This window comes from Anabrus simplex, chromosome 11 (genome assembly GCF_040414725.1).
Source record: "Anabrus simplex isolate iqAnaSimp1 chromosome 11, ASM4041472v1, whole genome shotgun sequence".
NCBI lineage: Eukaryota > Metazoa > Arthropoda > Insecta > Orthoptera > Tettigoniidae > Anabrus > Anabrus simplex.
The window spans coordinates 115,821,710-115,846,538 of record NC_090275.1 but is presented as its reverse complement, the minus strand read 5'-3'; the positions used below and the strand labels follow the sequence as shown (position 1 = coordinate 115,846,538).

The window sequence follows — 24,829 nt, the reverse complement described above, 5'->3', positions numbered from 1 at the left end:
GTTTCGGATGTCCTGAGTATCCTCAGGTCGTTGAAACTCGATTTCCAGTGGGTATATACTTTGAACTGGCCTTATAAGTTCGCCTGAAGCAGTGACAATACGAACTACTCTAACATTGCCCTTAACAAGCTCAACAACTCGTCCCAATGGCCAATCCATTCTTCTAGTGTCATAATTGCCAACCAAAACAATTTCTCCCAGTTTGAGTTCATGTGGCTTATCCTTGCTGGTAAGTAACTTCAACTGACCTAAATACTCATAACGAAATCTTTGTCTAAGTTTCTCTTTCAGCTGATGGCGATACTGCAGCCTTTTCCGAAGATGAGTGGCTTCAAGCAGATCATACTCAGGTACTCCTACTTCTTCTATGTCGTGTAGAAACATGAGCAGCCAGATCTGATGGATTGTCAGACAAATAGGTTAATGGCCGAGAATTTATGACGGTTTCGCAGTCACAGAGGATTGTCGGCATCTCTTCATAGTTGACAGATGATTGACCAAGCACTCGACGGAGAAGAGTTTTGAGCATTCCTACTAGTCGTTCCGACCAACCTCCCCACCATGGCGAAGCTGGAGGATTAAAACACCAATCTATCTTCCGCGCTGAATTGTACTGTGAGATTGCATTCCAGTCCAATTTCTGACAGTTCTTAAACCCAACAAAATTTGTTCCCTGGTCATTGTAGACAATGACAGGTCTTCCTTGTTTGCTGCAAAAACGTCTGAAAGCTTGTAGAAAGCTGTCTGTGGATAACGAAGACACCAGTTCCAATCGAACTGCACGGTAAACTCCGCAAGTGAATAATCAAACCCATGCCATCTTCCAGGTCCCATTATCGGCTTTGATGTAGAGAGGACCAGCAAAACCAGGATGAGCGGCCAACCTCTTTGAACTGTGACATTTACAAATCATGCAGGAGTTAATAACAGCTCTAATTGTTTGTCTACCTCCTAGAATCCAATACTGTTGCCTCAGAATTGACAAGAGCGTCTGCGTACCAGAATGACAGTTGCTAAGATGGGCGTCCATAATCAGTCGCTGAACGACTGGGTGATCAGCTTTTCTTATATCTCACTCACCGTCGCCCCCACCGCAAATGAGTTTTAACTATCATATATAAAATGTCCGGAATGTCACTATTCACCTCAGCGACTCATTATAAAGAAACTACCCACCGTACTTCGTTCAAACCAGTTCCTAAACCCATGCAGGAATAATGGGAACAAATTGCGGAATTTTCACCCAAATCGGTCCAGTAGTTTTTGAGTCCATTCGAGGCAAACATGCATTCATGTTAATGAATATAGATTGATTTTATTGTTTCTCTTAGGTAATTCATATTCCGGTTTGTTTAAAGTTAGTTTCATTTCTGCACCTGACGCCATCTGTTGGATTATTGTGAGACGTTGTTTTTGCTTGCTGATAAGATGACATCTTCTTGAATGCTGTATTGTTGCCATCGGCCGTGATCACTCAATGTTGCGAAATATGCTTTGTGTCGGTGTATTTTATGTCCTAAACCTGGTCACGATAATGCATTCAACTTGTTTTGATGGATATTAATATTTTATTTCTCGTCTCTTGGTGTAAACTATATTTTTCTCCTGTTCACTTTGCTTTTTATGTTTATCTGGATTTGTTTATTGTCTCTATTGATTTATTTACGTTAGCTTTTCTCGTTGCGTGAATAATGTTTTTCTGTTTTTTTATATACGGTACGCTGCAGTATTCACTGAGGTCTCATTTTAAAATCAAGATGTAATAATTTGTGGTCGGTTCAGCCTGCTGGTTATGTTGATGAAAATTTGTAAGTTCAATACCGAGATCGGAAGATACCATAATGCAAGAAAACGAAATTCAGCCAACATGGGGCATATTACGAGAAATGGAGTGCACAACCGACCCCTACCATCCTGCGAGATCACGTATCCTAAATACTTGAAATGGCCAGCTGTTCCAGCTTTGTATTCCCAAACTGACGTTCAGTTCTCTTAGTTTACCTAGCTAGACACATCATGTTGTATTGGAAAGTCTAATTTTCATATCGTATTTGTTGCACCTAATTTCAAGTTCTAAGTTATTCCACTGCAAACTTGAAGTACAATTGCCGTTTGGACCAATTCGTATGCATTGAAGAAACTGCTTACTGCATATCTACCTAGCTAATCCCGTCCAGCCACTTCATACATGTAAACTATGAACAACAAAGGTGAAATATTACTTCCCGTTGTAAGTACATTGAACCAAGAACTCACTTTAGCATCAGTGCTCACTGAAACCCAGTTGTCAACATAAATACCTTGTTTTTAATAATCTACTTTTATCCCCTCTGTCTCCCATTTCGGCGAACGTCTTTTCCTTCGGTACTCGGTCATATGCCTTCTCTAGATCTACGAAATATTAACATAACTGTCTGTTCGTATTCTAGCAGCTGACTTACTGAAAATCTTTTCCTAACGGCCCCTTTGTGGTTTTCATCCAACTTACTCCCCCCTCCGCCCCCCTCCCCATATTAATCGCACCGTCCTTTCCAGATTGCATTGAACACATCGCCTCGTGTAAAGATGAATGAGATACGTCGATAGTCGTTGCAATCTTTCCAGTACCCAAGGGGAGAGGTTGCAACTCAATGCCATTTATTTTAATTCTCGCATTGTTCGAGCGTATTATTATCATCCACCTCCGTAATGTAACGGTTAGACTATTATCTCCCGTCCTCGGTACTAAGGGTTCGATTTCTGATACTGACTTGGCAGGAGAGTAGTTACGTACCACCCCGGGACACGAATATATTCCTGCTCCTTCGCTCAATGCTCTCTGATTTCAGGATCGCTCTGCGAATTTAATGTTAGAAAGTAATTCATGCAACACACACAACACCATCCTCCACCACAATAACACGCAGGTTACTGCACACTGCAGATGCTGCCCACCCTCGTCGGAGGGTCTGCCTTGCAAAGACTAGCAATAGCCTCAGGAAATTATTATTATTATTATTATTATTATTATTATTATTATTATTATTATTATTATTATTATTAATACTGCGCTTACCCTGCCGGAGTGCTGGAGCCGGGTCCTCCATCCTGAAATAAAAAGAAGAAGTACTTTAGCTGTTTATTCAGTAAGAACCAGTCTTCAGGTGTGTGGCGCTGTTCTCGGGCAACGAGGTCGTGTAACCGGAACCCGACCACAGTCAGTCGGCATGCAGGGTTATTAGAAATTTAGCCAGTCGAGGGGTAAATAAAGGGACGAAACGCTGTGAAAGGACAAGCTTGTGATTGAAAGGGACGACCTTGATGGGTTCAAGAAGATCAAGGTACCGCTACAACACTTGTTGGTAGAAAACGTTTCTTGTGCTACTCAAATAAATACAGCAGAGACGTTCTGCTGACCAGGGAGCTGCAGCCCGAGGGTGTCCTTGAGGTCTGTTGATATTCCTCGGGGAGAAGCTGACGCTTACCGGAAACTGCGGGCGTTTAATTACAAAAGAGTAAATGTAACACTGTCGGACAGTCCGGGAGAGCAATAAACTTCAAGGTTCAGCTCTACACTTCCGTCGTTTGGCTGACCTTCAAACTCACTTAAGAATTTAAGGGTTTCATTCGCAACCCTGTCGATTGAATGCAAAATAAGGTATAGACCTTCATTTAGTTTGAATACGATCACACTTCGCCTAAGCGTTGGACGAGCTAAATAACTTAAATTTCCTTCAAGTGGTGGTGGTGGTCGTGATTATTGCTCTAAGATAAAGTACAATTGGGAAACTAATATCTACTAAAACCAATCCGGAGGAAAATCAGTCCAGCCGTTAGAAAAATGAAGGTCTCCGCAAAGGAATGGGAAGATCAAGAATTGTGCAGATATTTCGGGACAGGCAACAATCTTATCTGCAATGAACTAAGTATCTCTACGACAGAGGAAGTGATATTTGTCTGCGGAAGAATAGGGGTAGACAATCTCCAGGACGAGGCAATTAGAGAGGTATTGAAATCTCCTCACGTTCCTGAAGTAACGTAACGAACGCATCGATTTTGCATCCTCAAAAGTTTGATGTTCTAAATTAGAGATGAATCGTAACTGAACGGGAACATGATGAAATGAGAACAGGCTTGTGATGAGAAATATGAGGAGACGTAATAACATGCTCTATTTTCCAGGCTGAACTGTGGGTGTTTAAGTCTGCGATCGAATGGTGCAAATCTAACAATAAGAAATCTCGGTTATTAAGTGATTCGCAAGCTGCGCTGAATGCGATAAGTAATAAATATAATCTGAATCCAATAGTTGTAGGTATTAGAACCACAGCTCAACAAAGTCCGGACATCTGTTTTGACCGGATTTACGGCCATTGTGGAATATCTGGAAACGAGAAAGCTGATCTTCTGGCGAAAGCAGCAGCTACATCTAATTTGGAAATTTATTATCACAAAACGTCATCTAGCTACACTAAAAAATCATAAAGAAGTACGTAATCCATCAATGGAACAACATTTGGACTTCTTCCACTGGAGGCCAAGTCACCAGAGAAATATTCTTCCCTGAGGTTTTCAACCGCCTGCAAAGTAACCTGTTGGTGCCAAGCTTTGAAATTACTCAATTTTTGACTGGTCATGGCAAATTTGGTTATTATTTTCATCGATTCGGAATCAATCGTCCTGATGGCTACGTGTGTGTTTGCGGATCCTCACAAACGGTGGACCACCTACTGTTTGAATGTGCTGCATTTGAACTCTCATTTGAATTATTGCAACATTGCATTATCAAAACCCCTGTATCATTTGTTTAAGAAGCCGTGCTGTTACAAATATTTTATTAACTTCATCCACTTCATTTTTCGTCGATTAGATACATGAATTCATTTTCATTGTAAAAGTGAATATGTATTTTAACTTCAACCCTAGTATACTATGTAAAATAGGGTGCGAAACTGCTTTGGATATTCAATAATAATAACAGGTGAGTAACGATGATCCAGAAGAGGCAAATGGGAAGGAACCGATAAGCGAACATAGATGAACGAAGAGGTACGAGAAAATAAATTCAGAAATTATTAATAAGCATGTGATATGGAACATGAAACAGAAATATTTGATGGATATTGTGGAGATGCACTCATTGCCATTGTGACGGCCACCCACTGAAAGGAAAGTATACAGGGCTCATAAGTGGCTCGCGTAGCTACAGCCGATCGAGAGTTGAGTGACAACGGTACCCTCTGATTTGGTAATTCCATCCCTGAGATTCCTGGAGAGTATCATTAACCACGTTCAACAGTGAGAGATCTAGTGGTGAAGTGAAAATTCCACGTAATTACGAAAACTCGACCTCGATCAGAGAAGCCAAACACAATTTACAACTCCGAATTGTTCATGCCTGTGACGTGTGATGAAGACAAACCGGTGAGCTTTGTTAGAAATCGTATCATTGGCGAATCGAGGCATATACAGCAGGGATCGATAACAGAAGTTTCGCCACGGATTACGTTGGAGCAAAACATGTCGGCTGTGGATTCCAGAACAATGGAAAAGCTACACGCAGTAGCATTCTAACGAACGTGTATGGACCTTACAAAGGCTTAGTCAGTGTTAATTAGTGGAGTTCATTTTTCGCTCAGTGAAATTTAGTGGCGGAGGCATTTTGGTGTGGGCCTGTCCTTCGTGATTTGGTCTTGGACCACTGGCCTTTTTACTCGAACCACGAATCACCAGAAATCATTGGACGATTCTACGCCACCAACCCTGTGTCAACAATCTTTTACCGGCCACTTTCGTTTTTAACATGACAGTGCACCCTCTCATAAAGCAACGGCGAGAACCGGGTGGTCGGTCCAAATAGGAGTGAATATAATCCAGTGGTTGGCGCTAAGTTCTCATGGTCACCCAACTGAGCATCTCTGAGGTGAGTTAAATTGCCGTTTGAAACCCGGTCCAGCGCTCCGGAACGGTTACAGGAATGTTTTCCTTATGGAATGAAGAATGGAAAAAAGTATCCTTCTGAAGCTAATTAACAACGTGTTGTCTAACGGTAGGAACTTCACGCGGGACTATCAAGCTGGCTTCAGGGTAAATCGATCAACCCCAAACGGCACTTCTACTTTAGGGAAACTGCCTAATAAACGCTACGATTATGACAGAATATTTATAACCTTCTCATTTTCTTTCAACTCTCATACGACAATGTTCACAGAGAAAGAGACTCTACAACGCACTACGTGAATTTAAGATAATCGTTGCAAATATCTGCCGAATGTTTGGCTGGAAACGCAGATACTGCAACTATAACGTCACGTTAAGCCAGTACCTACGGGTGTCCAGTCATTAATGGCAATATAGTGTACACCATAATTGTAGATGAAGACGAATGTTGGAACTTACCTGAGGAATGTTGCTCATGATGACCAGAACTGACGAAACCTCTCTGCACCGGCACGGCTGAAAAAAAGGATAATTATTAGTGATTTATCCAACATTAATTCTATCGAGGAAAGAAAATCTTTTGTGAAAGGTTCTTTATGCACTACCAATGAAGGGAATTTAAAGGAAGCTGATTGTGACTGTACCGGGAGGTACACCTCAACACAGCTCATTCAAAAGAAGCGCCTTAAGGAACACTATCTATCCAACAAACGTGAAACTGCTACTGCATGAAGTTGGGACATTAATCAGAAGATGTCACTACTGCATTATTGAGAAGTTTGTCATTTCTAAGTTTCCTAAACTATTTGGATTCATTTGTTTTTGTTTTTGATTACATCAAGAAGTTTGGACATTTCTCCCTAGATGTCATTACCAAAAAACTGTGGTCATGCACTCTGGTGCAAGGTAAAAAAAGTTGTTATTGAAAGAAATTTTGTGTTTGTGGTTTTTCTAAAGTAAATTAACATTCATTTGTTTTTTGTATATACTTCAAAGTTTGCAACACTTCTTTATCATTCCGCCAGTTTTGAATCTGGCCAATAAGAATTTTCTGTAATTATTTTTCAGCCTATCATAGGCTTCTTGTTGATAACTTTTGAATTTGCCAATCGATAGGGTGTGTCCGGATTAGTCCAGAACCCTTTAGAACCGTCCCCTCGTGTATAAAAGCTGCGGCTTTTCTGGCTACCTTGTGTCATTGATCGTCGTCTTTCTGAGTGTGTGTGTGTGTTATGACAGGAGGCGGGGCGCCTCATTCTTCGGCAGGCAGAACAACAGCCAGGTTATGACCACCAATACTCTATCTTTCTAGCTGTCTCCGCAGACTTATCCGAGGGGAAGGTTCGAATTTCTAACTATGTAACGAAACTTTTCTAAAATGTAAATTTTCGTTCGGCTAATGTAAAATTTCATAATGTCTTTAACGGCAAGTCGGGGATGGAGAGTGCGTTACCCTCTCGAGTTCCCCTTCAACTTGGTTTGAGGTGATTACGATTTTGTAACTGTTTTCCTTCTTTCCTGTAATGCATTAAATTAACTTTCATTCGAGTCACCTCAGTAGCTTGGTATTTGCCCCTGTATCACCGGGCCTAGAGACCAATTAGGCTTTTATATTAAAGTTTCTTGGAGTGAAAGTAGACCCCTCCAATCATGTTGTGATCGGGCCAGTAAACTGACCTGTTCTTGTTACCACAAAGGCCCTGTAGTTTGGGTAAATTATACCCCTGTGTAAATATTGTAAAGGTGTAAGACGGGACTGGAGAGGTCAGAAATTATATGATTTTTTATGTAATGTTGCCTTGAATAGGCTGTACGAAATTGGTTAAAGTGGGAGAGCACGTAAGCACTTTTCTGTGATTCTAAATTCTCCTGTTATATTGATGTGCATTTGGAAGACCGTAAACTGTTAAAGTTGGAGCCTAGTGCTCGTGAACACTGTGTATTGGGAGATATCTCTCCTTATCTGATTAATGCAACATTTGCGAAAGTTATAAATTTGGAGCCTGAAGCTCAAAACATGTAAATCTGGAGCCTGAAGCACAAAAAATTGTAAGTTACCGATTGTTGGATTTTCCTATTGTTGTTTCAAGATTGCTATTTGTACCTGTCATGTTGTTATCTTCACTCAGTGAAAAATTTTGTCAAGTTTGAAATTCTAAAATAAATATAACATTTGTTTCAAGTTTTAATTCAATTTTTGATATCGTTGTTAGACGCATTCAAGCCCACACCTTATTTCACCTCTATGCGTTCCACAGGTATCCCGGAACAGAGACAGTTGGTAACATATTCCCCAGTAAAGGAACACCACACTAGGAAGAGTTTCCGCCCTTGCTGAATGTCTCCAGCATGCTCTGCACTAACTTAGTTTGGCAGGTTACGAATATTTTTGGAAGTGTTCTTACGTATTACTTTAAAACGCGCCTTGCTTTACAATTTGAATTCGCTCCCAAAAGTGTGAAAGGAGTTATTGATACGTAAAATCTAGGGAATGTCCCAGAATAAAGTGTACAGGAATACTGTATTGCTCTCTACACAGCAGCTATCAGTGAGAACACAACACAATACCTTAAAACCCTTTATGGGTTACTGGTGCATATATGTAAAACTGGATTTTACAGCTCAAAACTTGCCTGAAGGACTCATAATGACGCTCTCAATGGGAGACTTAATACTCTGAAGATGCCTTCTTCACTAATTATGGCAATTCCTGCAAGAACGCATCTGCAACATTCATCTGTTCAAAATGTGGTACGTATGTGTAACAGAGAGCATTACTTGGTAGGAAAGTTGTGCATTGCCAACATTGGTGGTAAAAACACACTTAACTCAGTTTACGCTCAACTCATTCCTAAAGTTACTTTCTCATTACTGTAGGCATTTATAAGTTTATTAATTGCATAACTATCCAGTGATTTATTACTGAAGAATGCAGATAAATGAAGATATTATTATGAGTTTGCTACAATATTTGGAATATAGTGGCTCTTACCGTACATTTGTTCGACATTGTTGCATTGAGTGTTGGTTTTATTTGATATTACAAATTTGATATAAGTGTATTGAATGCTTATGATTTAAGTGGTCATGTACTTTCCTGCAGGATGTTTTTCGCTAACTTGATATAATGTGAACATGCAACAAAAATTGAGGTCAAGTTGTGTCCGAATCTTGCAAATGAGTGAACGAACCTGCAGTTTGTAAGACATTCCCTCTCGTCCATGGTAAAACAACCCCAAAGGGCTCAGCCCAAACGCCTGCAGTTTGCGAGGTATTATGTGGTCAGCACGACGACTCCTATCGGTTTTTATTCTTTGCCTTTTAGACCGCAGCCACCATAATATCGTCGGATAGATCCTCAATTGTAAACACGAAGATTGAGTAGACCTTGAACCAGCCCTAAAAAATATGTAAATGTCCCTGACCTGGCCGGCAATCGAACTCGGGCCCCGAGGACGGCAACTATTAGTACTCTGCTTTAGTAACGGAGGTGTACCATTGTCCATTCACTGTGTATTTTAAGCCCTTTCGAATGGTTCATAGTGCGGGTTATTGTTGTCGCGTCCTAGTTCGTGAACCATGGGCTACGGCTGAGTGGCCTAGTAAGTGGTCCTGAGAGTCGGCGGATACCAGTTGCTATGGAATGGGAGTGGGCACCTCGGACATATTCTGAGTCGTGGCCCTCCTTGTGCTCAGGCGGCTAGGACTATACAATCCACCGGTGGTCCATAACCCGTTAGAGGAGAGATCCTCACTTGGACAATGTGTAAGTAGGGTGGCATCCTGCTTTATGAATTTACTCGGACCTATGGGAGTAACGGTGTCCCACTCCCGTTTGTCAGGCGAGGGACTCCATGGAAACAACTTGGCGAACGAAATGGAATTCGATGGAGAGCTATCAATATTAATGGGTCTTATGGAAGGAAGAAAGTAGAACTGGCTGAGTCAGCAAAGAGGATGCATCTAGATGTGCTAGGAGTAAGTGATATTCGGGTAAGGGGAGATAACCAGGAAGAGATAGGAGATTATGAAGTGTACTTGACGGGTGTTAGAAAGGGAAGGGCAGAGTCTGGGGTAGGGCTCTGTATCAGGAATACCACTGTACGCAACATTCTTTCTGTTAGGCACGTAAATGAGCGAATGATGTGGGTAGATTTGTCAGTTGGAGGAATTAGGACTAGAATTGTCTCCGTGTATTCACCATGTGAGGGTGCAGATGAGGATGAAGTTGACAAGTTTTATGAAGCATTGAGTGACATCGTGGTCAGGGTCAACAGCAAGGATAGAATAGTGCTAATGGGCGATTTTCAATGCGAGATTTGGGAATAGAACTGAAAGATACGATAGGGTGATTCGTAAATGTGGGGATGATATGGAAGCTAATGGGAATGGGAAGCGTTTGTTGGACTTCAGTGTTAGTTTGGGTTTAGCAGTTACAGATATATTCTTTAAGCATAAGGCTATTCACCGCTACACATGAGAGGCTAGGGGAACCAAATCCATAATAGACTATATCTTAACCGACTTCGAATTCAGGATATCTGTTAGGAATGTAGGAGTTTTCCAGGGATTTTCGATGATACAGTCCACTATCTGATCTGTAGTGAACTAAGTATATCTAGGCCTAGGGTTGAGAAAGTGAAATCTGTCTGCAAACGAATAAGGGTAGAAAATCTCAAGGACGAGGAAATTAGACAGAAGTAAATGGATACGATGAGTGAGAAGTTTCGAACAGTAGACAGTAAGCAGTTTCAGGATATAGAAAGAGAATGGGTGGCATACAGGGATGCTGTAGTAGAAACAGCAAGGGAATGCCTAGGAACAACTGTGTGTAAAGATGGGAAAAGGTGAACATCTTGGTGGAATGCTGAAGTGAGAGCAGCTTGTAAACGTAAAAAGAAGGCTTATCAGAACTGGCTCCAAACAAGGGCCAAGGCAGACAGGGATCTGTACGTAGATGGAAGAAACAAAGCCAAACAAATAGTTTTTGAATCCAAAAAGAAGTCGTGGGAAGATTTTCGTAATAACCTGGAAAGGCTAGGTCAGTCAAAGGGAAAACCTTTTCGGAGAGTAATAAAGAATCTTAGGAAGGGGGAGAAAAGGAAATGAACAGTGTTTTGAGTAATTCAGGTGAACTCATAATAGATCGCAGGGAATGACTGGAGAGGTGGAGGAAATATTTTGAACATCTTCTCAACATAATAGGTAATCTTGCGGGTGATGGGGACGGGAGGAAAATGATGATGGTGAAATTACGCTTGAGGAAGTGGAAAGGATGGTAAATAAATTCCATTGTCATAAAGCAGCAGGAATAGATGAAATTAGACCAGAAATGATAAAGTATAGTGGGAAGGCAGGGATGAAATGGCTTCATAGAATAGTAAGATTAGGATGGAGTGTTGGTAAGGAACTTTCAGATTGGACAAAAGAAGTAATTGCATCTATCTATAAGCAAGGAAACAGGAAGGATTGCAACAACTATCGAGGTATCTCATTGATTTGTATACCAGGCAATGTATTCACTGGCATCTTGGAAGGGAGGCGGCGATCAGTTGTTGAGAGGAAGCTGGATGAAAACCAGTGTGGTTTCAGACCACAGAGAGGCTGTCAGGATCAGATTTTCAGTATGCGCCAGGTAATTGATAAATGCTACGAGAGGAATAGGCAGTTGTGTTTATGTTTCGTAGATTTAGAGAAAACATATGACAGTGTACCGAGGGAAAAGATGTTCACTATACTGGGGGACTATGGAATTAACGGTAGATTATTGAAACCAATCAAAGGCATTTATGTTGACAATTGGGCTTCAGTGAGAATTGATTTTAGAATGAGTTCTTGGTTCAGGGTGCTTACAGGGGTTAGACAAGGCTGTAATCCTTCACCTTTGCTGTTCGTAGTTTACATGGATCATCTGCTGAAAGGTATAAATTGTGGAAATCTATTAATAACCTTGGACTTACAAAAAAATTGGTACTCTTAAAATTTCCTCCTACTACCAAGTTTGTCTCTTGATTATTTTACTCCTATCGCAACGAATATGTATGTTTCTTGAATCAGCTGGTGCGGCATTTACCCAAATATGGATTACTAGTCATACTGTTATTAGCGTGTTTGTAAACAGAGTTTAGAGGTTGACGTCCTTACTATCAACTGAACTAGCTTTAGAATTGGCCTTGACTATCCCCCCTCCCCCCAGCTACCTGCGTCTAGTTTTGGGATTCTATATAACGTGCAACAGAAATAAAATAATCCTTTTCCCATTCCTTTCAGTTCTTGCATGAGTTTGAGAACAATTTTCCTGTTATTGGACTACATTCATTATTCATGAATAAAGCTCATGAATACATTTCTACCTATTTATCCTAAATTCAGTAGTCCATTATTACAAGTCTATTGAAGGTTTGTGAAATTTGACTAACACCTGTTTGTAATATTATTGACGCAAATCGGCATTGCTTCGCGCTACGAATAACATCTTACCAATCTTCTTCACTCATGCGCAGTGCGGACGATACAAAGTGACGGACGAATCGAACTGGTAGACTGATCGTGACTGCCTGTTTCTTAACGTCCTCAGATTATTTCATACTTTCTCTAACCACGCCCCGGGACTATCTTTGAAGACTTGGGTTGCGGATTAATACAAGTGATATTTCCCATGTCAGAGGCTTGATCAATAAATTAAATGGTGTCCATCACTCCTGAAATTGGCGCCACTTCAGAGATGTAAGGTATTATTAGAATCGTTCGTGCACATTTAAATGATGGTGTAATCTCACCCAGCGGATTACTGAAGACTTGCAGAGTTTCTCTAGGACGAATCAATTTCACGGTCTTTAATGAAGTTATTGGTTATCGGTAATTATCCAGGTTATAATCACAAAACATATTCCTAATTACATGAAAACAGGACAATTGTATTTCGTCTTTAATTTACTTCCTAGTCTTGAAATGTACTGTATTTTCTCTTTCAATTAGGCGGTCAAAATTTCTAATATTTTGGTTGGCTGAATCTTCCCTACGGGCCTTTTGACGTAGTTCTAGTTGGACTGAACTACTGTGACGAGGGGTGTAGTCTATCTCTTTGTCTCTGTTTCCGATGTATTTTCGTTGCCTTCATTCTAGGTGTGGCTCCTTTGTTTCGCCGTTTCCAGCACGTCTTTAGAGTTTTTTTTGTGAAAGTAATCACAAGGCAGCCCATTAATTTTTATTGGAGGCTTTTATGACTTAAGTTCAATAACAAACGTGCGGCTAACCATGTGCCATGGAACTAGGGAGGTCCTTTGCCATCTGCTAACGAAATGCATGTACTGCATCTATTAAACTGATTCAGTTACCATAACCCTTATGGGTGCAGTGTATGTATGTATGTATGTATGTATGTATGTATGTATGTATGCATGTATGTATGTACATAGGTATCTTTAACCCTTGTCCCGTTGCTGTGTATGAAGTGAGATGAACCCTTGTAGCGAGTTTCCATGACCGGATGCCCTTCTTGACGTAAACCTCATCAGAGGAGTTAATGAGATGAAGCGAATTACGTGATATATGAGAGTAGGAAGCCAGCACGTAGGTTGCTCCTGTCGAGTAGCATCAAGAAACAACTCGTACATGACATTGACGACAAAATAACCTTGTTCAACGAACTACTTTTAGGACTGTATGACAAACACGCCCCCATACGGACAGCACGAGTGAAACGAAAACCATCACCTTGGCTGACGCAAGACATGCGGGCAAAAATGGAGGAAGGAAATTCAGCTTACAAATATTATAGAAAAAATCCAACCGCATACAGTTTCGAAAAGTACAAAAAATTGGGTAACACAACAAGACAGACCATCAGGAATGCTAAGATACGCCACACACATGAAATCTTGAAAAATAACAATTCTGACAATGTTTGGAAAATTCTTCGGAACATTGGTTTGACAAAAAATAATGTCACAAGTGAACTATGTAGTGCAAGTGAAAGTGGTTTTTTTAGACTTTATTTGTAAAGTACGATATGATGTTTCATTTATTATGACCTAACCTGTACTGTTATTTGTAAAGTATGATCTAATGTAATGACCTAACCTGTACTGTGTAAGATTTGTGACATATGCATTTGTAAATAGTAGAATTCTCTTCTATATTTCCTGGAAGGATCCAGAAAGTTAGGTGAATTGTTGAACAGGGTGTGTTGTTTTGTGGGTAATGTATTCTATAAAATATTTCTGACTGTTCTGGAAATACGTCGTTCGCGATCAGGCGTATTTTAGAATGTTTGTCAAAGTTCGCGACTGAAAGTAGGGTTGTGATTGGTGAGTCTAGGTGGCGATAGGGAACTCATGCGCGCTGAATGGTTGCTCTAAGGCCGGAGTTTACCTATATATATAGAGAGAGAGGCAGTGTTCATAATAATTCGGTAGTCTGAATTCTGTCGGTCTTGGTCTATCTGTCTGTGAGCAGCCTATCTGGTTGACGTCGTCTCGTTTCCGGGATGGCACACCTTTGGGTAAGCACTCTTACTTTCCGATCCGGTTAAAATTTCCGTAATGTTCGTTTGCAATTTCGTATAGGAGTCTACCCTAGCCTAACCTAAATTCGCCAAATTAATTATTTAGGACGCCCTAGCTTTTCAGCTGGGCTTGCCTGTTTGTTATCGAGGCATTCCCTTTTCTTATTTCACAAAAACTGTAGATTGTAATTTAATATATTTACCTTGGCCTTTGCCTCCGGTAGTTCTGTATCACTTGAGGTAGACTAGATTTTGGAGAACCTGTTCATTTCACTGTAAATTGCGTTGTACGACTGCATTGGTAACTAGATATATAGTTGATTTGAAATTTGAATTTACACTGCTACGAAGGTGTTATCAAAGAACCTCTAAGCTATGTATATCAGTGAACTTATAGTTCGTAACTTGGAATTGTATTTGGAATGTATTTGTAAATTTATTTTGTAAATAATATTTTTCAAATCTAAGGATCACGGCGATTTATTTCGGAATCCGCAATCTAAGCCATGTCCATGCCTTTGGTAGGTTCCCAGCCTTTTTCACCTTCCAGGTTTGTTGTCCACTAGTTGGCCGTACTCATATTTACGTATATGTTGTTGTTGGAGATCCCCGTATTACCAGCTAAAGTTTTCCTGAGTGTGTAGTGTTTTCTGATATTGTGTAGTTGCTCTTACCTTCCCCCTTTACTCTGTTTGTGCCTTGTTTTGTTTAACCACTGTAGTCAAGGTTAAAAATAAAACCGACGAAAACAACACTGACATGCCATTAGACGAATTAAATAAATATTTCTGCTCACAAAATTCACATACAGACGAACAAACTAGAAGGGAAACAATCGACAGACTACATACGAAAAGAAAGCACGATGGAGAAGAATTTTAATTTTCACATGTAACTCTTAACGACGCCAGAGAAGGAATTCATGAAATAAAGTCATAGGCTACAGGATGTGACGGAATAAATTTGACATTAATTAAAATACTCTCTGAAATTGTTTTCCCAACAATTACACACATAATGAATACCTCACTTATGACAGGAATCTTTCCCAATATATGGAAAAGTGCCATAATACGACCGATGAGAAAAATCGATAATCCAACAAAACCCGAAGAATTTCGACCTATTTGCATACTTCCTTGTCTTAGTAAAATATTAGATGAGGTCGTTCACAAGCAGATAACAAATTACCTTAACAAACACAATTTACTTGACAAATACCAGTCAGGATTTAGACCTAACAACAGCACAACCACAGCACTACTAAAAGTTACAAATGACATTCAAGCAGTCATGGACAACGGACAAATGACTATTCTTGTACTTTTAGACCTAAGTAAAGCATTTGACTGTGTGGACAGGGAAATATTATTAGCTAAGCTATAAGCACAAACATTTTCTTCAAGCGCGCTGACGTGGCTGTATTCTCATTTAATTGGGCGGCAGCAGTGCGTTTCAGCAGGTACGAAAGTATCACACTGGCAACAAACTGAGGTTGGCGTAGTTCAGGGCAGTGTTCTAGCGCCACTGCTATTATCACTGTACTTAAATGACCTACCAGAACATATAACAACGTCTAAATACCATTTCTACGCAGATGACATTCAACTTTATATACATGCAAACCCGAAAGACATACAACTAGACATTAATAATCATAATAGGATCCAAAACTAATCATACCAAACTGAAAAGTGTTAAAATTCCCCCAATCCTATTTCACGCAACACCAATACAAATAAACGAAACTGTAAAAAACCTTGGCGTCATTTTTTATAAGTACTTAAACGGGACGGAGCACACGACGAAAATATGCCAACGAGTATTCTTTCGTTTGCACTCTCTTAAGCGTTTACGGGATCTCCTTCCACTAAATACGAGAAAGTTACTTGTTCAAAGCTTAATTCTATACATCTTCGATTATGGTGACGTAATATACCACAGCATAAACACCACACTTAACGCTAAACTTCAGCGGGCTTCTAATACATGCATCCGTTTTGTATTAAATATGCCCACGTATTGTCATATATTGCCTTGTCTTGAACAGCTGCCGTGGTTATATTTGGCGGAGAGAAGAAACCTTCACTCTGTTTCGCTTGTTCACAACATTCTCCGTACAGGCACACCAAGTTATCTGAGAATGGATCTTAAATTCTTGTCATCTCCAAACAGTATACCTACAAGGTCAGAAACCTCCTCCCTGCTGAGCTTCTCAATTTACCGCACGACCGGTTACGGCAACTCATTCATACCTGCAACCATACGCTCTTGGAATTCCCTTCCGGCTGTAATTAGAGTCATACATAGTAGAAATGTATTTTAAAAATATATGTTATAAATGGTACATAGAATTAAGACATTAGTATTTAATGTTTTTTGAATAATGAATCTCAGAAATTTGCCTTTTGTTTATAACTATTATTTAAGTATAATTTTATAATTAATTATATGTAAATCTTAATACTCTGTAGTTTGCACAATGTAGCATGTATAAGATGGTTTGGCATAACAGCAGGCTTCATAGCCTGAGCCACGCCATGTAAAACAAATAAATAAATAAATAATAAATAATAAATAATAAATAATAAATAAATAAATAAATAAATAAATAAGTAAATAAATAAATAAATAAATAAATAAATAAATAAATAAGTAAATAAATAAATAAATAAGTAAATAAATAAATAAATAAATCAGCTCAAGGCTTAACGTCCCCATTCGATGGACGAATCGCTATCAACAGCGTCGTATGCTCTCACTCCATGTCAACACTGTGGAGAAGTTTGGAACTGAATCCCGGTTTTTTGCTCCCAGTCTAGCGACCTCCTCCCTCGTCAGACCACACGCCTTAACGATCGTGGTTGTATAATGTTTAGCTACTTACTCAGTTCAGTGCGCGGTTGTGTGTAGCACGAGGTGAGCCACGGAAATGTCAATCCTCACAGCTGAGTTCCTGCAATGATCACCGTCTTCAAGCTAAAACTCGACGTCATTCCCCGCTCCATAGGGTCTCGTGATAAACTTCATAATCTGCAGCTTTTCACCACGTATCGTCATCAGCATGTCTCTCCTCCAATGTGACGTATTGACTCTACTGTGTTCTGAAAAGGAAAGATACTTCGTTGTTTGGACGAACGATTCGAATTCAGTGATACAGACAAGTCATATACTATATAATAAGATTTTAGTCTGTTCATTGGTGAGAATTTTAAAAAAGATGGCATTTCTGTATCGCTCGTGTCCTTAGAGAGAAGGTAATGCAATTTTAAATTTTCCGTTATGTCCATCATCTTGTACGTATGTTTTATTTTACGAGTTAATTCATGTCGCAAAGACAAAGATAGTGTTTGGTGACGATGTGATAGATAAGGGAGTAGCCGTAGCCTTAATTAGGGTACATCCCCAGCTTTTGTCTGATAATGGAAAACCAAGGAAAACCATCTTCAGTGTTGTCCACAGTGAAGTTCGGACCCATTATCTCCCGAATGCGCGCCCCTAACCGCACGGCCAACTTGCCCGGTAGGTGTGTGTGTGACAAAACAAACTGCTCAACACAATTTCATGAAATAAGGCACTAAATTCTAGGCTGTAAACAATTTCATTCACGCTTAGTGAAATGTTAGTTTAGGGGATAGACTGGCATGTAATTCTCAACCAATGCAATTTGCGACCTTTTATGATTTATAAACTTCCACCGTATCGGCTGTGACATGCAGTTTTTCAGGATTTTGCACTTTTGTTGCTTAGTCCATATTTAATATCTGTTATTGGTGGGTCTATCGATAAAGCATCACTCACAAGGAAGTATTGCTTAAGACAAGAAGGAACTGTGAAAGGAAGAAGGAATCCCCGCTCCTCAACATTGGATGCCCTAAAATATCAGAGTCAGAGCCTACCATGTGAAAACATCTTAAAAACTGATTAAGGATAACATTACGTTGACCGTTGCTTGTAGTGCTACCCATCTCACTTACTCTAGTAGAACAACCTGCCCGAATATTCCAGGGTAGTTTCTGGGGACATATATGACTTCGTTTCTCAGCAGGCTCTTTCTGTGATTCATACATGTTCATTGGCTGATAGAAACCAGGATTGTGCACACTTAATGGAAAGCGGCAGGGCAGTCTGTGGGTGAATCATTTCATCTCTGGATCATGGCATCATTAGAACGCCAGTATAAAAATTTTCGTGAATAGTGATAAAGTGTTTCGTTTCTTTTCATCGCGCTTTTCATATGATAGCATTGAATTAAGCACGACATTCCAGTCTGTTAATATCCTGACAAGAATAATGATGTCATTGTCGAGTTTAGTTTAATACTGTGCCTCAAAAAACCATTATGTGGCAGTGTTGGGGGAGAAATACTGAACCGCTCAACATGTTTACTTAGAAAGAAATTTCTTTGAAATAGCTCAGGGAATACTGATAGAAGGTTCCTGTTTTATGCTGAAATAATATCACGTAGCGGCTGTCCTATGCGCAATGAAGATTTGTCTGTAGCTGTTAAAGCATCATGGTAAAGTGCATGAGTGACTTTCACTTTAAAATCAGGTCGATAAGGATCTTCTTTTCCTTTTTACCTTTTCCCGATAGAGTGAAAAGTGAGCGAAATATCAGTGGCAGTCACTAACTTTATAGAGAGTACCAAGCCCATACTTATACCGAGAAGAAGAGACCACCATGACGTACTCAGCTTTCAATCAAGTGATAGTGTTGTCGTTCACTCCTTGTAATGGAAATTTAGTGAATTCCTAAGTGACTACGTTGAAATCATGTTTCACTACACACAAGGGAGTGTTTACGATAATTTTCGATAGCTATAATACTAGGTGCTGACTCAGCAAAAAAGTGCTGACTCATTTCTGGACGTAGAACCGGCCTCGCCCTACTACTAACATACCAACAGTTCATATAGGAATTCTTTTAAAATTTCTGGACGTAAAAAAATCAAGTTTTGGGATGTATTTCCATTAGAGTCTGAATGTTCACTGAGGAACGGTTTCTAAAATATCAATATTTTAAGGAGATAAAACGTGAATTTAACCCTGAAATAATTCATTCCTACGAATCCGTTCACCGGACAAAGTAGAAATTTCACTCAAAGACTGCTTCTTTATCTATCAGATGTTACATAATTTTAGGAAAGCTTTCGAAAAAATTAATCACGATATCATTTTAAATAATTTTAATGAGTAAGGGTTATCTCACTCATTCCTTTGTTCCTACGTTTCTGGAAGGAAATAATATGTGTCGTATTGGAGATATTATTCTAGAGAATACGTGAGTAGGGGAGCATTGGGCGTTCTGAATTCGCTGAGTCAGCACCCGAGGTCATTGACCTCGACATCATTGTTCCTGAGGTTATTGACCCCGGCCACGTGACTATCACGTCATGCCTACGTGCTCTTGTTTGTAAACAAAGCCACGTGCTTTTTTGACAGCTGTCATCCACCATCTTTAATCAACAGAGCACCGTGCTGCTATCTTTACGGTTACTACCTTAAGCACGTAGGGGCGGACAATTTTATCTTTAATCAACAGAACACAAATCTACATACTTTCGACATGTGGTAGCGGGCAGTTTGAAAAAGTTCTACGTGCTTTCTTCACAGCTGTCCTCCGCCATCATGCATCGCTAACCTTAGTGCCGCCCTCTTTACAGTACTAAACATTATCCTAATGCACGCAGTGGTGGGCAATTAGAAAAATTCTGCGTGCTTTTTGACAGCTGTCATCCAGTATCTGTAAACAACAACGCATCATGCTGCTGCTGCTTTCAGCAGCCATCTTTAATCAACAGAGCATCTTGCTGCCATCCTTGTGGCATTAAATTCCATCCTTTGAGATGTGGTGAAAAATTCTACGTGATCATCAAAGCCACGTGATTTTTACAGTTGCCATCAATTGAGCATCGTGCTGCCCTCTTCCGTGCGACCTCAGAATCAAAGCAAGCAACCTCTCTGCTACTAACGGAAGTGCCTTAGCAAAAATATACATTACTGAAAAATCGCGGTCTTGTTATGTCAAGAAGGGCATCCGTCCGTAAAACAGACCCTTGCGTGCTCATGAAGGACACTGCCATTTAAAATCCCGGTTCTTAGACCTTTTGGCGTCAGGAAGGGCACCCGGCCGTAATACAACAACATACACAATATGCTTTAACAGTCTGCTCTGCGAGTTTTTTGCTACTGCTTGTAAAAAATGCAATTGACGTTGTTCGTGAAGTAAGACACTGGATACTGCGATTTAAAATCCACAGTCCTTATATCTTTGGCGTCAGGAAGGACATCTAGTCGTAAAACAGATTCTTGCATTTTCGTCACCAAAGCTATCTTTGATTCTTGCTGAAGAAGTTCAACTACACATGATTGATGCTGCGATTTAAAATCCCGATCCTTAGACTTTTGACGTTAAGAAGGGCATCCGACCGTAAAACAGATTGTTGCGATTAAAAATCCCGGTCCTTAGACTTGCACGTCAGAAAGGGCATCCGGCCGTAAAACAACAAAACATGATTAAACTTGCCTGATCTTTGTTAGTGCTTGAAAAACAATTGCACATGGCGTTGTTCGCGAAGTAAGACACTGGATACTGCGATTTAACATCCCAGTCCTTGCGTCAGGAGGGGCATCCGGCTGTAAAACAGATTCTTGCGATTCAAAATCCCGCTCCTTAGACCTTTATCGTCAGGAAGGGCATCCGGCCGTAAAAGAGATTCTTACGTTGTTAGAAAGACTAGGCTGGGAGCGGGAAGCGGCTAGCCACTCCCTAGGATTTACTGTCTCCGGAGCTGACGGCAGTGTAGTTCGAAACACGCTAAGCCTTGGAAGTAGGTTGTGTGCCAGCACCGGGTTTCGAATGAGGACTTGAGCAGACCCTAGAGTAGGCTATGTTCCGGCACCGGGTTAGAGACGCGTAAGTTCCCCGGGCAGGAAATATCGGGGATGTGTTTTACAGAAAATGTTATGAATATTTATTAGAGTGAGCATGAAGCAAACACACAAGTGAACACTCGCTGGAATGTGATGTATCAGCAAGTCTATCGCTCGCTTACAAACTGTACTATAAGTAACAGCAGCAGAGTACTAGAGAGACTTTAGGCCGAAAAGTGTTGTTCTCTCTTGCTAGGACCGGGGTGAGTAGCTCAGTCAGTTAAGGCGCCTGGCATCCAACATAGCAGGTTCGATCCTGGCATGGTCCGGTCGTGCTCAAATTCATTAGATTCGTGTCGGTAGAACTAACTCTTGAGGGACTAAATTCCGACAATTCGGCGTCTTGTGTTTTCAACATAGCAGGTTCGATCCTGGCATGGTCCGGTCGTGCTCAAATTCATTAGATTCGTGTCGGTAGAACTAACTCTTGAGGGACTAAATTCCGACAATTCGGCGTCTTGTGTTGTCAACATAGCAGGTTCGATCCGCTAGGGGATACCGTAGACGATACCCCCTTTCTTTACGGCCCGTTGTTGGTAACCTACAGTCCACGAGTCGCTCCTTGTTAACAACCCTTCTTGGGATACCAACACGGCAAGGAAGAAGGGCTTTAGTCTACTGAAGGCCTGTGTTTTTCCCGACCGCTTCTTTGAGGAAGAAAGTCAGTGCATGAACTTTTGTTACAACTGTACTGCAGACGTATGCACTTCGCTTTGCTGCCTAGTAACAAGCCGCAGTCCACGGATGTAGTCTGTGTGAAACGCACGGCAGTTGCAGTCCCCGTGTGTGTGAAGTGTGTGCATATAAAACGAATAGGCTATTTACTGTATTCCCTTACCTTCAACGAAGCTGGCTATCGAGAGTGATATCTGCTAAAAAAGGGTAAGTTTAATTATTTGATTATTATTATTATTATTATTATTATTATTATTATTATTATTCGTTTAGGCCTACGGTGGACCACGTGGTTCTTAACTCTGGTGAGCTCTTTTCTTCCTCTTAGCCCAGTACTCCTTCATTCTAGCGCTATGGATATCTTTTGTTTTTTGAGTCCATTTCACTCCTACCCCTGAACGCAGTGATTTAGTTGTTAGTGACTGGAGAGATTCAGATATCCTGACTAACTTTCTGAACTTAGCTCGGTTGTAAATGTCAATGTAATCAATGTTTATGTATTGTAGGTCATTCCGCACTAAATTCGTCCATTTGGCATTTGTTGCTTTCCCTCTATATACAGTGTTGAAGATTCTTGAAGTGAGTCTCTGGCTGTCCATCCTGACTACATGACCATAGAACATTAGTCTTCTCTACCTCATAGCTGTTGTAATGCTCTCTATTTTACTGTACAGTTCCTTGTTGTGCCTGATTCTGTAGCCATCTCCTTCTTTAATGGGACCCATAATCCTTCTGAAGATCTTTCGCTCTTCCAATTCCAGTTTTCTGAGTTGTCCTTTCCGAGGCATGTTTAGGCATTCTGAGGCGTACAGTACAGATGGTCTTACTACGGTGTTGTAGTGTCTAAGTTTAAGATTCAAGGAGAGTTATTTAGACATATATGTTCTTACAAAGATGATAAGCTCTTTCTAATTTAGTGCATCTACTCTTCATTGCAAGGTCCTCATTAACATTTGGGGTTATCCATTCTCCAAGATATTTGCATGAGTTGGCCTTTTGTATTATTTTGTCTCCAAAGGAATGAAGTTGGGTGCTTCTCTGATGTTGGTCAGAAATTCTGTTTTATTGACAGCGATCTTTAGCCCTACTTTAGCTGCTATGCATTCTAGGGAGGATAGCTGGTACGTAGCTTCTTCCATACTTGAAGCTAAGAGTGTGAGGTCATCTTCGAATGCTAAGCAAGTAACTGTTAACTTGTCTTTTTTGTAGTCGATTTTTTTTGTTATTTGCCTTACGTCGCACCGACACAGATATGTCTTATGGCGACGATTTGATGGGAAAGGCCTAGGAATGGGAAGGAAGCGGCCGTGGCTTTAATTAAGGTGCAGCCCAACATTTGCCTGGTGTGAAAATGGGAAACCACGGAAAACCATCTTCAGAGCTGCCGACAATGGGGTTCAAACCCACTAATTCCCGATTTCTGGATACTGGTCGCACTTAAGCGACTGCAGTTATCGAGTTCGGTAGCCGATTTTTAATCCAGAGTTGTCAGCTAGTGTGTTCGTCCATTGCCGAATGACCTTCTCCAGCAGATATTTGAAAAGGATAGGATACAAACCATGTCTTTGCCAAACAGCAGTTTTGATCTCGAAGCTTTTTGATAATACCCTTCTGAATGATTATTATTTAGGAAACCTTATTTCTTTATTCTTAGAAAATCATCGTCTGCTGTCAACATATTCCAGTGAGCATTCTTCATCTGCACATCTTAAAGTAAGCCTAAACTGTTGGTTAGTGTTTGGATTTTTCGAAAGCAACTTCCACGCTGGCTAATAAAGATCTGCGAGCTGCATGTATTTTAGATCAGTAAAGGTAGCTAGGCTAGCTGCTCACGATCTAACTTTCGTAGCCCTTTCATATCATATCATCACAATGTGCGACACAAGTGCTTCTACGCTAGCTAATAAAGATCTTCGAGTTGCATGCATTTTAACTCAGTAAGGAAGGCTAGGCTACCTGCTGACAAACCAACAAACTTTCATATCTTATCATCACTATGTGCGATGCAAGTGCTGTGTGTAAACATCAGAATGTGCTAACGTTACGCTCAAGCTACAGACATACATTAATATTTTTTTCTAGATACATCAAGAATTATAGTCGTCATTTATCCGAGTCTCAGTTTGAAAGGCTTCAACGCGCACATTTTAAGAATTGTCGTTACTCATCCGAGTAACAGTTTGCAGTCTGCAACGTGTACATCTTAAGGTATGTTTTAATCTTTTTATCGATCTTTTATGTTTACAGGTTTTTTAATTCTAAAAAATATTATTTCGCTGTTTTGTAGAAAAATCAAACGGATTAACCAGGCCGCTGGGAGTATACCGCTAAATCAGCGATTAAAAATTTGGTAAAATAATTTGCGTGTCTGTAAGGACTTCCAAGTTTTTCTACCTAGAGTGCTAACTGATTTAGAAGAAGTAAATCTTGTGTTATTAGCTTTGTTGGTGGGTGCGTAATTATGTCTATGAATTGGGAAACTATACATACATGTTTTTAATCACGTATTTTAAGCGGAATTATACGAAATTCTTTACATATTTTAGATCCAAATTCTTTCTTACTCTCTTGCTATAATGTTTTTGAAGAAAAAGTCTGTTTTTTGCTGTCTATGCATACGGCGCTTTAACTACACGCTAGTTTTGCATGTTCCTTCATTCTTTTCAAAGATAATCAAGAAATTCATGAAACATTTTACATTTCTTCTAAAATGACAAAACTCATGTTCAGACGATATTTCGGTATGGTTTCGCAAACACATCGTTGACACTTTGCTGGCTAAATTTCAAAAGTT

At 40.2% G+C, this 24,829-nt stretch overlaps 1 protein-coding gene across 3 annotated transcripts in view; it reads right to left on the bottom strand.

Annotated features, from left to right (window-relative positions):
- Positions 1 to 24,829, bottom strand: part of LOC137502695 (uncharacterized) — an 81,868-nt gene that overhangs the window by 5,384 nt on the left and 51,655 nt on the right. For 2 of the 3 annotated variants that reach the window (XM_068229665.1, XM_068229666.1), the window contains 2 exons: positions 6,379 to 6,435; positions 3,056 to 3,087 (listed from right to left, as the gene is read on the bottom strand). In XM_068229665.1, coding sequence (XP_068085766.1) covers positions 3,056 to 3,087; positions 6,379 to 6,396 — 50 coding nt within the window. In that variant the 5' untranslated portion in view covers positions 6,397 to 6,435. Of the gene's footprint in view, positions 1 to 3,055; positions 3,088 to 6,378; positions 6,436 to 17,312; positions 17,530 to 24,829 lie in introns of all 3 variants that reach the window. The other variant, XM_068229667.1, reaches the window with a different exon arrangement.